This window comes from Limanda limanda, chromosome 9 (assembly GCF_963576545.1).
Source record: "Limanda limanda chromosome 9, fLimLim1.1, whole genome shotgun sequence".
Taxonomy (NCBI): domain Eukaryota; kingdom Metazoa; phylum Chordata; class Actinopteri; order Pleuronectiformes; family Pleuronectidae; genus Limanda; species Limanda limanda.
In genome coordinates this window covers 15752648-15769671 of record NC_083644.1, presented here as the reverse complement: position 1 = coordinate 15769671, position 17024 = coordinate 15752648, and the positions used below count along the sequence as shown (strand labels likewise).

At 41.5% G+C, this 17024-nt stretch overlaps 1 protein-coding gene across 3 annotated transcripts in view; it reads right to left on the bottom strand.

Annotated features, from left to right (window-relative positions):
- The window catches only part of osbpl9 (oxysterol binding protein-like 9), a 34696-nt gene extending 18738 nt beyond the window's left edge, over window positions 1-15958 (bottom strand). For 2 of the 3 annotated variants that reach the window (XM_061077642.1, XM_061077643.1), the window contains exons 1-4: window positions 15845-15955; window positions 14171-14221; window positions 8216-8294; window positions 301-377 (exon numbers count right to left, since the gene is read on the bottom strand). In XM_061077642.1, coding sequence (XP_060933625.1) covers window positions 301-377; window positions 8216-8294; window positions 14171-14221; window positions 15845-15955 — 318 coding nt within the window. Of the gene's footprint in view, window positions 1-300; window positions 378-8215; window positions 8295-14170; window positions 14222-15844 lie in introns of all 3 variants that reach the window. The other variant, XM_061077645.1, reaches the window with a different exon arrangement.
- Window positions 15959-17024: the final 1066 nt, after the last annotated feature.

Sequence of the window (17024 nt, the reverse complement as noted above, 5' to 3'; positions counted from 1 at the left end):
TGGAATCAGAGGTTCAATAAAAATCCCTCAATTAAAAGCTTTTGATATCCAGGTAACATTTACCTTCACCTCAGAGTTTCACAGTCCTCCGGCTTCACAGTATCTATTTCACTATCCTCTTCTGGTAACTCAAACAAGAACATGTTTGCTTAGGATAAATAGAAACCACACCTACGGTTGCTGATCGCGCCCCACAGCTATATGACTTTTTCTTGTAAATACACTGGATGGATTGGACAAACAGACTCATATGCATAAACATATACACTTACACAAAAACATGCTAATAAAGCTACGTACTCGTAGTTGGTGTGTGTGCCGAAGGATAGTTCCCTCTAAGGCGTGGATCCACTTCTCCCGCTCATCTGCATCTCGAGCTAAGGGCAGAGACAAACCAAATTAATTAGTTTTCACACAGACACCACCTGCAGCCTTTACATATGTTCTACACGCCAATGACACCACGTTACAACAGTGAAATGACATTAGCACTGGTCACACAGACATGGAAACAGTGCATTCTTCTATGAGATTGTTGGCTTTTTATCAAAAAAAACTAGAATTCTGCTCAATAGGGATGGATCATAAATGATTGTATTTATAGTTTCACACACACAACAAAATAACCATAATATTTATGTGGAAAAATGTAACTTTAAAGGACTTTGATATTTTGGGATACCTGTTAATTGCTCATTTTTTGCTGAGGGTTAGGTAACGAGACTGACATCACCCTTATGTCTTTGACTATTATGTCTTCTCCTAGTTGTGGCTTAATATTTATGATACAGTGAATTATCAATCTTCTCATGCAACACTCAGCCAGACAGCAAATAAGTGAGATGTCCAAAATGTTGAATGTAAATGTATTCCTTTAAATTTATGAATAAAGTTTCTTAATGCTGCAAGGTGTCAATTATTTAACTGGGCTTGTGTCCATGAACAATTCTAGATCAATTAAATTAGCACAATGCAACTTTCACAAACATAAACATGAAGAATAACCCATAAGTAATGAATAGAATGATATAAATACTCCTGAGATTAATAAGACTATAGCAAAATAATATTATTGAAACTAATAACAAGATAACAAATAACATTAATAATAGCAGAAGCAGGTGTTGAGCAAGATCATGGGGGTGGTGGATGGTTTGAAATCACAAATTAAGACAGAGAAAGCACAAAACTATGAGAGAGAGTGAGAACAAGTTTACTTACTAACATACATTAATAGGATATGAATGAGTAAAGATGGAGTAACGGAAGGAGTGCATCATGGGAAGTCCAGCATATAAAGCCTATAGCAAGAGGAAGGTTCAGGTCAAGCCTCAGACAACTATAACTAAGGTCCTTATCAAAAAGGAAAGTACTAAGCCTGAGGTAGAGAGAGTGTCTGCCAACCTGGACACAAACAGGAAGGAGAAACTAGAACCACATGGAAACCTGCAATTGGGCAGCACAGTGTTCGAGTGGGATATGAGCTCTTTAAGATATGATGGTGTAGAACCATATATGATTTAGGATGTGAGGAGGATTTTAAATTCAATTCTAGACTCTAAATGGCAGGAGACTAACATGTCTTCTTTCCTACATCCTGTCAGTGATCTTGCTGCAGCATTTTGAATCAACAACAAAATCTTTAGAGACTTGTTTTGGCAGTCTGATAATAATCTAGTCAGGAAGTCACAAGGCGAGGAGAAGTAAATTTGATAGATTAAATTATACAATTAATTCAGAAAAAGAGAAGGCAGCAACTAACCATACTTTTAAGTCATTTATTACAGGTAGTATTTGATTTATTACACAAACTTAACAAGCACTCCAATTTTTGGTAAGTGAACAAAGTACCAAAGAGACAAAACTCTAGAGCAATTTTTTTGGGGAAAAGTCTGTGACAGCATAGAAGGTGAATGCATGACATATATTCAAGCCCTCCCTCCAATAAGCTGCTGCATGGAAAATACATTAAGCGGAAAGAATGTGTATGGATGGAAAAATGTCAACCTTTGGAAAGCGTATGATTTTAAACTTAATGAAATTGAGCAGGGCGAGTCTGCAGCCTCAAAGCAAAGACAGAGAACAAACACACTGCCAGTGACATTAAACAGTGACTCATTATAGGCCCCAGCATGTCCAGCACACAATTGTGTTAATGGCGAAAATGGACACAATATTTTGTCCGGTGCCATGACATGGAAAACATAGAAGTGGGCTCACACAATATTTTCAAGCATTAAAAGGTTTTCAGTTCACATGACAAGTGGCTTTACATCTGCTTTACTGTGCATGAAGAGGGAGGCCACCACAGACACAAAACTATAGCTCTAAAAGCTGTGAAAGAAGAACTTAATAAGATATATGCCCCTGTATCACCTGCCAAACTATATCCTGTGAAGGAGTCATTTTTCATTGAGCTGGAAACAAGAGTGTGCAGCAGATGAATGGCTGTGCTAGCAGAGAGGCTGAGCAGTGCCACGGCAGAAAAGCTTTTAAAGACATTAAAAGGCGGCCGAGGCTCAGGCCAATCCACTCAGACAGCGCCTCACTGCCCTCTCACGTTCCCCCTCAGCCAGACTCTCCACAGGAACATATTACTGTGGCTAATGTTGTTTAGCTCGGTTCATGACGGAAGAGAGGTAGTGGTTGCAGGGCCATTCAACTTAACACAAAGACTTTAACTGTATGAACAGATATTTGTCCTCGTCTGTGGCTCAAATACACCACACAGTTTACTATCACGGGTAGGTGTGAGTCAGTGGGCAGGTCACATGGGAGGACAGAGTGTCTGTGGCCGTCATCTGACAAGAACCTCAACTGTGAAACTGCATCTTAACATTCAAACAATCAGTACATCAACCTGGAACATTACCCTCATACATACATGTATTTCTTTAATTCTGTATTAGTGTATTTGACCCATCCCTTCCTGGATTTTCAGACAGCCCTTATTAAAAAAACACATACTACTTCTTCTAGGGCAACATATAGAAAATATGTGGGGGAAAAAAGAGGATCGGACCACCTACCCTTGATTTGGCATCAATAATGTGGCGCCTGAAGGGGGGAGTGAAGAGGAGATACTTGCACTAGTAGAAGGGCTTGTCTTGAATGGGAGGGGGATGTATAACAGTAGTCCTGCTATCCAATGATAGACATATATAAAAGACCCTGGAGCAATAGGGAATGTTGCTTGTATCTAGAATACTCTGTCTTTCAATCATTTTCTTTGTGGACAGATAAGAAATGGAGATTAGTCCTTTATTGTGAAAAGGGGTTAAAGGGTTGTTACATGCTGTTTAGCAGCTATTATGAAATTTAATGGGAAGGAGGAACAAAAAAAAGTCCAAAAGTCACTAAGTAAAAACGATTTCCTTTACTACTGCACAAAGCTGACGTTAACAACAAATGACGCTGTTTCAACCCTGTCAGAGAGCAACAGTCTCACCTGCCAACTTTTAAGTGTCCTACCTACGGGCGGGACATTTAATGACAATTATATTCAGGCTACATTAACAAACCAACAGAATGATAGCCTCTTAGATAGCTATGCTGTATTTCTATGCGCCTTGATGCCCCTTAGTGGCTGGCAGCAGTAAAGGTCATAAACCCTGCCTCCTCCATGTTGTTGGATCGGACATGGACCAAGCAAAAAAGTCAAAGTAGAAGTCAAATACATTTTCCTAGGTTTTAGTCATTTAGGTAGTTCTTATCACACTGATGTAGCTTGGTTTTAACTTAATTGATGCTATAAAAACTGGGTGAAACTTCATGATTAACAGCTGGGACGACTCAGGATTGGTCGAGCGTGTGTATTGGTGAGACCACAATACAGTGGCTCAATCCCTCGATCGCTATGGCCACAGACTCTGACTTCAATGTCATCGGTGCAGGATGGCTGCGTTCATAACTGGGATACTTTGACTTTTTCTGTGTTTTCCATAGTGTGTGACGCTTTTGAAAAACAATGGATGAGACGATGAGGAACTGCTGCCAAAAAAGTGTTCTACATTGGTTCAGGTTTCATTTTGCACATTTTGTCTGACATTTCTCAGAACAATCTTTTCTGTATACCTTGTTAGGCAACAGTGGGGAAATCTATTCATCCACTTTTAAAGGGAAGCATCTGAAGAAACAAGCGTTTAACTCAGCTCAGGACAACTCATCTGTATCTCACAAGTCCCTGAAAAATGAACAGGTATCACCGACTGATGCATTAGAGCAGTAGAAAAATCCAATAAATCTAGCAAATTATGATACAAGGTGACTGATGCCTTCATGTTCTATCTGGCAAAGGATATTGTGCAATCCAAAGCTGTGGCTAACTTAGCAATTGATACAGTGATGCATGTTTAAGATACAGAGTATGAAATGCCAGTGTTTTTAATGCCATATATACAACTATACTGCCAACATATTGCTGTCTTCAGCTTATATCCACATGTCATTTCAGTGTCGGTCCAGTTTGCTGATACTCCGTCGACTATGAATGCCTGACATCTGGCAGATTGTATTGGATGTCAGCTTGATTAAGGGAACTAAGAATAAATAAATAAATAAGTTAATTAAGTAGTTATAGTCCCCTAGACTGCAGAACCTATTATAATATTCAAGTAAACAAAAAAGAGATCCCAACAGTACAGTTACCACATACAGACAAATGCTGTGTCCAGATAAAGTTACAAATAAACCTAATAGCACCAGTGGTGTTTTCCTCGAGGTATCCATCTCTGAGTTTTCCCTTTACGACACTCAGCCTCTCCCCATAGTGATGCTCCTACCTTCTCCAAAAGGCTTCTCTGTCAATTATTCATTCCTTCCCTCTTGTTCTTGTTCCTGCCATCGTCAGAGAAGCTGATAAAATATTGCAATACATGGTCCGGTGGGAGGTCCGAAGGTCTGATGCTCTTAACAGCTACCTGTCAATACTGTGACCTTGTTGTTAGCCAAATGCACTGAAACGTACATTTTAATATGAATATAATCTGGGGTCAATGAAGTCATGATACATTGGTGGAAAAAGTAAGTATCTGTTAAAACCTTTTTCCATTCAAACTCTGTTTTATCTCCAACTTTGTGGCAAAAAAATGAAAATGAACACATCTTAAAACTTTGGATGTGGGATCTGCACCTGACAACGTTTTTATAAATATACAGGTGCGGATTACAGCACCTAGTAGTACACAGTTATTTAGAGGGAAGGAAGGACCCTGGAGCGAGGAGACTTGGGAGAAAGCATGGGGGGGGTCTTTGATCCTGGACTGGGCAGACTGACAAAGAAGGAGAAGACAAGAGATTGATAGCTACTGTAGATAAGAGGGGTGAGTGAGAGGGCTCTCAAGCAACTCTGATGCACTGCCGGGGGAAGAGGGTCTGATAAATAATGAATGCTTCTCTAAATAGAAAGACAGCACAGAGCTGCACTCCAGGCGAGCCGAGTGGGCAGTCGACTCAGAACTACACATCAACATGTCCCGTCAAGAAGATCTTTTTTTATACCATTACACAAGCACACTTTGATAATTATGTGTATCAGCAGATGTTTTGGTCCCTAAAACTTAAAACACTGGCAAATTATCAGTTCATTCACTGTGCCTTTCTTCTTTAACCCCTCTTAGTCTTGGTAGTGATGCTCAGCCAGTCCCACAATCCAAATCGTGAACATGCCCCAGCCCACAGCAGCGAAGAGTTTTTTATTCCATAGTAGGCACAGTACTATGCTGCAAGTTTTCATTGTTTTGGAGAGGAAGGATAGCTTTTGACCCTAATATATAAAAAAAAATACATATATATGTGGGACTAGACTATCAGACAACTGTTCTTTCACTACAACTGATTCTTTTTTTTCTGAATGGAGAGTACCAGTCTAAGTGTGGTCATTGTTTCATTATGGGTTATTTTTTAGCGGCTATGTTGCTGGGCTCGCAAGTCTGTTTATAGTAAGTCTTTAGTTAATCAGCAGCAGTTTCTGAAGGCTGCTCCGACATATTCTGCTGTGACAGGAGATAAATTCACAAAGACTTGACATGACTTAACGTCTTCCAACGTCTTTACTGCAGACATAAACCAGGAAGAAAATCCGTCAAACTGCCAAGAATTACATCAATGAGCTTAAATAGACTGAAGTCTGAAGAATGAGGAATGAAAGAAAGACAGAAAACTATTCACTACAGTAACTCGTGAGAAGTGTACTCAAGCACAACCTAACCAAACTTCTGACCAGCAGGCAAACACAGTTGCATTGTCAGATGGGAGTTATGGAAGGATGAGAAAATTGCAGTTCAAATTCATGCACTCGCTGGCCTGTTTTACCATGACTTTTGTGCGTGTGTAAACAGACACATTCAGACGTTGCCGTGGATGGGACACTGACTGCATAACATGCTTAGATCAGGATCATTTTACAACAACAGAGAAATGTCCTCCTGCCCAACATCCTGTGCATCTCTTGATGTCTAAGCATTCTGCTGATGTATCCAGAATCTCATGTTCCGCATACAGTTAGTGATAATGTGTTGCCTGTTTGTCCTTAGGGGATATCTGAAGAGCAGATGTGTCTGGATATGCTGCTTTAACTGATACAAAACAGCACTTAGCAATTATGTGTCTTTGGGTAAAAAAAATGATGCGTTTTCTAATTTTATTGGCTAAAAGTTTGAACATGTGCTGTATTGTCTTTGGTGTCTGTGTTGCCTCGTTAGGAAACAGCCTGCCAGAAATTAATTCCCTCTTTGACAGATTTAAATAATGCTTTCAAATTCGGACTCTGATCAGAATAGCATTAGCATACACTGCTGATGTTATCCTGCTCCCTCACTCACGTAGAAGTCTCTCAGACTCAGCTAATATAGATAACATTCAACCAGCGCAAGATCAGCAAAATACAGGTACAAACTACGACCTTCCTGAGGGAAAAAAAAGACATTACATCATTCTTTAGCTAAAGCACGTGTAAAGCAGAACAAACTGTCAGAGCACATATCCTTTTCTCAAATGATACACAGTCTGTACAAACATATGACTAATATGGGAAACTGATCAGACTCGTCTCTCCATAATACTTCCCGGCTGCCTGAAGGCTACTTAACTGTCCGAGCTGTCATGGAACCTCCATCACAAACCAATTCAGCCGAATGTTACGAAGCATTCTGTGCCACCCTGACTGTACATCCCAGAAGACAAACAAACAAAACGCCTGCTCTCAATCCTTTCGCTCTGCACTGGCATGCATGCGGACCATGCGTCGTGCATGGTTTTCTCCTTACCCTTGCGTTTGTGGAACCACAGCATACAGCTTCGGAACACAGACATGGGAGAGGGCATGGAGGAAGTGTGAGGGGAGGGGGGCCCATGGACTGTGGTTGGTGACCCTCAAGAAGAAGGTGAAGGGTGCTGGTGGTGATGTGTGAGAGGGTTTGGTGATGTCAAGACGGATACAAATAGGCAGATGGGAGGACAGAGATGGAGGATAGGTGGATGAGGTTTGTTAAAGACCTGGTGGCGTGATAGAGCAAAAAAAGGATGTGTGTGGGGCACTGGACTGGACAGCTCCCTGACAAAAAGAAGGGAAGGGTCGGCAGCATGGGAGGAGGGGGGGGGCGCAGATCCTGTAGCTGGGAGTCAATCCTGTCCCTATGGAGCGACTGGTTGTTAGAGGGAGCGGTGGCAGCAGCGCACCGAAGGGCGAACAGCGGCAGCAACAAGAGGAGACCTGAGCTCAGCTTCCAGCTCAGCAGTATTCCCTTATTACTCCCTGAGGCTCAGCTGCACCCAAGCAGCAATCTTCCTCCTCAGCCAGAGTCAAGCGAAGGGGGGAAAAAGCCTTACTTGCTTGTTGTGTTCCAGGGGAATCTGTCTAGCTTGCAGATGAGCGGATCTTGTTTATCTAACGAAAATACGCATCAGTCCAATTTCATGGCGCTTGGAGAGGTTCCACCGGAGAGGAGAAAAGACCTGAATGCGCGTGGCATACTTTGACATTGTGTGGAAGCCTGTGTGCATGTGTTTCCTGGCATTCGAGCAGACCAATCCAAGTCTTTAAAAGGCGGGGAGGGAAAGAGGCAGGAGAGAGAGAGAGAGAAAGTGAGAGAGCAAATGGACAGCAGGGATGGACGGGCTGAGATCACAGAGAGAGAACGGCAGTGATGGAAAGAGAAGAGTAGAGAGAGGGGAGAGGCAAAAAAGAGAAGAGAAAATTAAAAGCGGGACAGCTCACCTTGGAAATGGAAAGTCTTCTGGTCCACAGTGATGGTGAATGTGCTGTCGTCCTCGTCATCGATGCCGATCACAGCTCCCTGGGCAAATAGGAAGAGAGAGAGAGAGAGGGAGAGAGAGAGAGAGAGAGAGACAGTGGGACACGTCACTCTCTACTTTCCACTTCTTTCCTCATACCCTTCATATGTTCCTGCAGCCCCCTGATCGAGTCTCGTTTGTGAAATACCCATTATGCATCTCAGCACCTCACTCTCCCCTTTAAAAGCTCCATCTCTTTTTGCCTCATATATTTCTCTGTTTCCTTTTACACACACGCACGTGAACCTTTTGGAGTATGGCAGAGGAGGGAGGGGAGGTGGAGGTGGGATATGGGAGAGTGAAGGAGGAGAAAGGCAGGGAAGGGTGGAGAGGAACAGACACAGGGGACGAGCAGCGAGCAGCCAACTGCATCCATGGCCTGCTGGCTAGCTGGGGCATTAGCTCTTAGCAACAGAAACAGGGCGTGTGACTCAAGAGCTTCCTTATAAAAACAAACCAATGAATAATTATACAATTATATTCACCACAGTGGAGTCACATCTTATTGGTTTAGAGCAGGGGTCACCAACCTTTTTTAGACTGAGAGCTACTTCAAAGGTACTGAGTAGTACGAAGGGCTACTTGTTTCCAGTGGTGGGAAGTAACAAAGTAGAAATACTTCGTTACTGTACTTAAGTAGATTTTTCACATATCTGTACTTTACTTGAGTATTTATTTTCCTGACGACTTTTAACTACATTTGAGCACAAATATCTGTACTTTCTACTTCTTACATTCTCAAAACTGGCTCGTTACTTGAGCAGCGGAGGTTGGCGGAACGTGCAGCTTTACGCACGGTGCACCTCTCTCTCGCTCTCTTGCTCCTGCAGGAGCTCGGTTCAGTCTTTATTATTAGGGCCAGAGCACTGACAAGCACTGACAGGCACTGACAGACGTGAGGCCCTATTCAAATTGTAAGGATTATTATTCAGGCAAATGAATTTGCTTTTTGAAGGCTTTTATTAGGTGACTTTACATAATTTTTTGAAGGTATTCCTTTTTCGATTCACATTCGTTTTCCCTTTCCTGCTTCGTGTCAACATCTGCACATAAATACATAGCTCGAAGCAGCAAGTGGTTAACTTTTCTTAAAGAAAATATTGGAACAACTTCAAGCAGGGTTGTGTCTTCACTTTGTCGTCCTACAGGCAAGATACCCTACAGGTGTATTGTCACCCTGCTTCAAACAAATACAAACACAAACACAGGCCCATTCAATGAAGATAGTCTAATGATAAATAAACAGGCTTACATGTAGATGTGTGGACAAGCTGGCGGGCAGGATTACAGGCAGGTAAACATCCAGGCAGTTACACAATACAGCTAATAGACACAAAAGGTTCATTTGGTCTATTAGTGGCAGGTCTAGTGTTCTTAGGTAGAATAAAGAGGCACTTGTTTACTCTGTTGTGTTGATTCTTTGTTGTCTCTAGAAGTTCAGATGCACTTGTCCAATACTTTTTTAACCTCAGCATCTCGGGTTCAAAATTTGTAAAATTATACAAATATATATATAGTGTTGTTATAATTTTTCAGTCAGTTGAAATAAATCCTGAACTGAACAAGGCCTACTATAAAAAGCACTTAGCATTTTTAATTTTGGTACTTGTACTTTTACTTTTGATTCTTAAGTACATTTCAACACCAGATACTTTTGATACTTAAGTACATTTAATATGAGCAACTCTAAGACTTTTTCTCAAGTCATTTTCTGACAGGTGACTTTTACTTTTACCGGAGTCACTTTCAAGTAAGATATCTGTACTTTTACTCAAGTATGGCTTTCAAGTACTTTATACACCACTGCTTGTTTGATACAAACGTCCTGAATAACAGAGTTGCACAGATCACCTTTTAATATTATTAATAATATATGTGAAGAGACTGTCTGATCAAGTTAATGTTAATTATTCCTCGGAATAATTATTAACAATGATTTCCACAACAATGATTGTAGGAAACAGATATATTAATACATGCAACATTTATTTCTGTTAAACTGTTTCAACTTTGCTTAAATTCAACTTAATTGAAGTACTTTTGGTGACATTTATCACTACATGCCTCCATCAGTCTGTTCTTTTTCAAAAGTAGATAAAAAATAACCAAATAACCACTTATAAGCACTTTGTTACAAGATGATAAAGCTCAACCAAAAATAACACATGCATATGACTGCGGTGTAATGTTTCTAAGTCTCTTCTACAATTTTTGGGTCTCATACTGTCAGCTGCCAGAGTTTTCAGACCTAAAATCCATACAAGTCTCTCCTCATGTCCTCCTTCATTCACTGTGAACCCAAGAGCAAGACAGGCTTCATCTTACTTTCTTTTCAACTTGGTGACATTTATCACTACATTCCTCCATCAGTCTGTACTTTTTAAAAAATAGAGAAAAAATTAATTCAATTAAAATCACTTTGTCACAAAGATGATAAAGCTCAACCAAAAAGAACACATGCATGTAACAGGGTGTAATGTTTCTTAGTGTCTTCTTAATTTGTTTGGTCTCATAGAGTTTTCAGACATAAAATACACACTGGTCTCTCCTCATGTCCTACCACATTGACTGTGAACCCAAGAGCAAGACAGGTTTCATCGTACTTTCTTTTCAACTTGGTTTTTGAACACTGTCTGTTTGTCCCTGACCGGCTGCTTCACGTGAACGATGCTCTCCACTGTGTGTGTCTCTGAGTGAGTGGGTGGGGGCGGGGCGGAGCCCCGGGGCCTGAGTGTGTGCGCGACGCGCACGTCACTGCACAGGGAGCCGCTGCAGAGGGGCGGAAGCCGCGGGCTGCTGACCACTGGCTACGGCGAAAGAGCGATTTGTTTACTGCTCCGCCGTTAAAGAGATGCAGACGTCAGAACATTAGTTCGGCTATAATATTAGTTGCGCCTCACATTTCCTCCTAACGGTCGCGCGCCCCACACAGTTTGAGAATGTGCTGTCTGGACACACACACACACACACACACACACGTCCCCCTCCCGGTCGCGCGCCCTAGCTGTTTGAGAATCACTGGCATAGAGTGAGATGGCGGTTTGACTATTTTTTAAGTTTCAATTTTTTTTTTTAAATTTAGAGCATGCCTTGCGGGCGACTCGCGGGGTCCCTGCGGGCGACCAGGTGCCCGCGGGCACCGGGTTGGTGACCCCTGAGAATAGATTTCTGACACGATCATAACAAGCTGGATGTGGTCTCTGCTGTTCTAAAGAAAGTCCACAAGAATAGACAGTTACCTCAAGCCAACAAGAGCTCTGATGTTGGCATCTTGTGATGTGTTGTTGTAGAGGCTCAACTAATTAATAACACATCATAACCTCAGAAATTAACTAGTGTGTTATAACTTATCTTACAAGAGAGCCCATTCTATTAGAGACAAGCTAGTTTAAAGTTAAGAGAAGGAAAATTAATGAGTAACCAAATTATAATGAATGTGGGAGATGAGACCCAAAACACTAACCTCATAAAGAATTGTGAAAGGCAAATAAATTGGTCGGGTTCAATTTACTGGATTCCCTTTCTGAGCTATTGTTAGCTGGTGTGACACATTGTTTGCAAGGTGAGAGAGGCACTAAGACAAGGCACTCAGGAGTGAGAACAAACCTCACGTCCTTGGATTTTTTTTCGAAAATATATTCTGAATTCTTAGACACAGGCTACTAGAGGCACCTGAGAAAACTGGAGAAGGTCTAATTTTTTAAACTCTGTTTCAACAAGGTATAGAGTATATGGCACTGCAGGTACAGTGTATTTTATAAAAAAGATATTGTTGTTCTGATGGAAAACCGTACCATCTTGATGCCTTTCAGTGTTTAAACTACTAATACGTCCAACTGTTTTCCTTACTCTGCCTAAAAGGACCTCCAAGATATTTATTTTCACTGACTACAAAGAATGGCCTCATAAATTACATGAAAGGTCATCATTTCCTGACAGCAATCAACAAAAAACTACTGTCATGTAATGATTGATGACAGAACTTAGACATGTGAGAAGGGACAGGAGATAACTCATTTGACTCGGTGAAAAACCTCAGTTACCTTGTGGCATTTCGAAATGAATCCAAGGACAAACAGCATGACATTACATTAGAGGTTATGGCTTCACTGTTATTTCTAACAAGACCACGCATGCCTGGTTAAGCAGGGCCACAGAACCTGTGGGGAAACTACTTGTTGGAAACTGAAACTGACTATCAGAGTGTTTGGCACGATATTTGACACATGTAACAGGGTTTACTACAAGTCTCCTCTCGAAAAACAGACCATGACAATGACAATCCTTTAAATTGGCAAAAGGTTTATAAGTTTACCATTTTATTATTCTTAATTTTCCATGATGCATCTCATCACTTTACTGGAATGCAGTCTTATGTATCACAATAATCCATCCCTTAATGAAACCTCTGACCTCTGACTGTTAACGATGGATCCTCTATTCAGGTGGTTTCAGTAGCTACTTCCTCTCTGCAGTGAGAACAGGTGGAGAACAACAATGCATTTTGTCCTGAAACAGGTTTGATGGTAGAACATGTGGCTTTCACCTCTGCTTCTGTTAAAACTCATGAGAAACTCATGTCATACACCATGAGCACATATAACATCTTAGTGTGTTTGTGTTAAGATGCCAATTACATGCATGTAAACAGGAAGAGGCTGGTTGTGTTAAGACTCTTTTCATGGATTAACACATCCATGTATCCTGTCTAATTGTGGTCATTGAGGGATCTTGAATAGAGGCACTCACATATTCATAAGAAGGGCTGCATCAATGATGTCAAACAACCACGCACATTTAAAAAAAGATTATATGGTGTACAAATATACTCTTAACAGGAAACTACAGTTGAGTCAAAATGTCTACAACCCTTTTCCCTTCCACTCTACTGTTAAATTACATATTCACTGCTGAGTGACATCTACAGGCTGAAAAAGTAGAGAGGAACATGAGAGGCTCTACAGTGTTCGAAGCAGAAGGAAGAAGAACACACTGAAGCTGCCCTCAGACATGCACTGAACTCCCCAGCTACTCCGTATTTTATCTGGAGAAACAAAAAGAAAACAAATATCTCTGTGTCATACACGCAGAGGACACCTACGAAGGTGTCTACAGAGTTTGTGGTGATAAGAGCCGACGCCTGTGTGTTTTCAAGAAAATGACGTGATCTACGCAGTGGAGTTAATAGATCACTTCCTACCTCTGTCTGCTGCACCCGGCTGCTCCACCTCTTGCCTGAATAATGCAGAGGATTTGCTGCTCTAAACCTTTGTCTCATATTCATTTTTCTAATTCACACCCAACTCTCTTTAGTGTACATCAGAAACACAGGAGTTGGCCTTGCTGTCTCAATTAGAGTTATTTGTGGGATTGTGTAAGAAAAGAGGTCAAGCCACACGTGTCTTCCACTGCTCCTTCACTTTAGATCCAGCCCTTGGTGGCTCTTCTAACTAACCTGCATTAGGAATCTGATCTGACTCGTAGGACGACTGCTGCCCCCTAGTGGACATTACTCAGTACTGAAAACATATTGCAAAGACAACTGCACTGGTAATCCTAAACCAGTGAAGCAATGGAGCTGCAGGAAACTGTTCAACTGTTCAAATAAGACAGGTGGAAAGTTTGTCTTCCAGCAAATATACTGGAGGTTGCACCACAGTGTTTTTAATTCATAAGAGTTTCAATGAGAAAGCCAATCTCGACATAAGGTCATACATGGGGGGTGTTGAAACCACACGCAGGACTAGGCTTGTCTGGAACATGGGAGCTCTTCTTAATATCTAGCAAAGCGGAAAAAGCAACAAAGCCCAGCATGCAGAGTATTCATCTCATGAATCAAAGTCAAGGGTCAGGGCGGCCTTGAGCCTGAGAATCTTACCCTGAGTCGCACACAGCCTCTTCTGGATCCTCGCATCATCTTGTCCTTTGACTGCAAACACACAACAGAGCAGATAAGGGATTAATGGTCAGTATACATTATTAACTTATAATCGATGGTGCACACAGGACATTGTTTGAACAGGCATTTTTGGCTGAAGATGTTTTGACATGTCATAGAAAATTAGCACAGTAGTTTCCATTGAGCTGCTTCGGTCTGAAAGTGCTGGTGTTGTGTCTCAACGTCACTTGCACTGCCTCAGCAGGAAACTTGAGAGGAACAGAGTCATCGTGGTTTTCTACTGTGACAAGTCAACATGTCTGCATTAGAAAACGGTCACAAAGATACTGAGCATATCTGTGGGAAGAAGCTGTTTTCGCTAAGACCAGCTCCATGTTATGTACAAGGCTCACTGCAAATAATCCACCGTTCATATAGTCTCCATTTGATCAACTATATTCTTTAAGGTATCCCATTTTTAGTTGGAACAGTTAAAAGTTAAGACAGAATACTCGTCCTTCTTGACTTGAGCTTGTATTTGAAAGTAGCAGTTTAAAAAAGATATAATTGTAAAATAAAAGGTTATGGAAGAAGATTGTTTTTGTTTCCATTCACGATATCTACAACGGAATATGCTTTCAAATTTGCTTTATTTAAAACTCAAACTCGCCCCTCTCAGTTGTGTTTAGTTTAGTTATTATGAGCTCTCTTAAAATAAGATAAGATAAGGTATTTATCCCATGTTGGGAGTATATTCACTTTTTACAGCAGCAGATATTCAGAATGAGGTGGAAAAATAGATATAAAATAGAATTAAATGGGCGATATCAAGCTGCAAACAGAAAATGATTCCAACACTTGCTCAAATACAAAATATAGTTGGTCATTTTCTGTCAATACTTTTAACAACTTGTAGTTTCAGCTCTAAATCTGTGACTGTATCAAACTGTTGACAGATTCCGCTTCTCCTTGACAATGGACACATCCCTGTGAGTGTTGAGCCACAGTTATCCTCTCATCTGACATTCACACCGGGTGTTACTCCAGTCAGGGCTCAGGCTTCTACCTGGAGCATTTATTGACAGTTTGAGACAATGGAGTCAATGAGCAGCTCCTGATCACATCACATGTAAACTAACGATGAGTAAATGTCCTGACGACTCGGTAATTCAGCTTCTTTGTTTACTTCTGGTGTCAGTGACAGCTTGTTGTCCGCAGTGAGCCAAACACCGAGCTAACCCGGGCTTCCTGCTGCGGTGTCTCGTTAGCTCCTCGGCTAACACTCCAGCTTAGTGTCCGCTTGTCACCAACTCCCCGGGGACGAGTGGGGCCTGGCCGACATTAAGAATAAAAACCCGTTTCACCTGAACGCGGAGGAACATTCACAGCGACGTGTGGACGCGTTAGCTTATCTCTGCTTTTAGCTTCGTGGTGCTAGCTGCATTACGCGGAAGTAGGGCGAAGACGGCGAGCGTTGATTGGACGATTGTTGTGAGGGGAGTGAAGCTATTGGTCGAGCGTGGGGTCTGTCATAGGGGAGACCCTCCTCTGCGAGCCAGCTGAGACTCCTGACAAACACAAGGCCCCGCTCCGGACGGGCAGCGGCACGTTCCACCGCCTGCTGCCCGGGGAGAGGACCTCTTCGGCGGGCACACACCCCGGGGAGCCACGTACCGTGTAGTAGGACAGCAAGCCGGCGTTGTAGTCCAGCACGAACCAGCGGTACTGCCAGCCTTTCATGACGTTAGTCCACTTGCTAAGCGGCCCCTCCATGATGGACGCCATCTTTACAACAGGCTACGACCGGGGGGAGGAGTCGGATATGGTGTCTGCCGGCCGGCGTCACCGTAGGGCGTCACGGCCGCGAGGCTGCCGAGGGAGAGGAGGGTGCTGGTGATGAATAGGACTCTGACAGACTATCAGTGTTTCCTTCAGGTAAAGTATCATTAACCCTCAGTTTAACAGGAGGTGAAATCCCCACTTTCAAAGTTCCACTGAAATGACAATGTCGTGAAATTAAAAATACTCTTATCCTATGATACAAATCAATCCTCTTCAGTGTTGCATAAACAGGCGCAACTCTCATGTTGAAGCTGGTCAGGGTGTGAGGTTTATAGTTCATATACTTCATGAGAACTGTTTCTTAGATTTTAAGGTCTTGACCATAAACTGTCTTGACCTTATAATGTTATGACTTGGCGCCGCAAAACGGAACAGAATTGAATACTTTTTATTTTAGTTCATTCATTGTTTTGCCATGGATTTTGTGAAGCACTTTGTCACCTTGTTTTACAAATAAATGTATTTATTTACACCGTGGTCATGTAATCTATCAGAACTCATCCTGTTGTATTACCAATGTTTTGCATGTATTTCTTTCTTTTGTAGCAACCAAAGCTGCAAAAGAAAAAAAGCACAATATTCCCCTCAATGTAGTATTTAATAGCATCACATTTAAATATTCAAGTACAAGTACTTCACATATATACAAGTAGAGTACTTCTACTACTTAAATTTACCAACATGTATGAGCTAAAGTCAACAACCCTTTCCCTTATGAAGTGACATGTATTTTCAAACATATTGTAAGTTAAGGGTTTGCATAAAAATGTTAAAAACACTCAAGCCGTAATACTGCTATAACTATGTCGCTTTAAAACACCTCAAGAAGTAAAACAAATATTTTTGTGGATTAGTTGAATGTAGAAAAACTGATTTGACAATTCCATTTGAAAAATGGAATTTCTTGTTTGTATTTTATTCTTTATTTACTCTATGTTATGCTGTTATTTTCTTGATTTTCTGAGCTGAAAACCTTCTGGCTTTGCACTGATGGCCAACTTGAAGTCAGGGA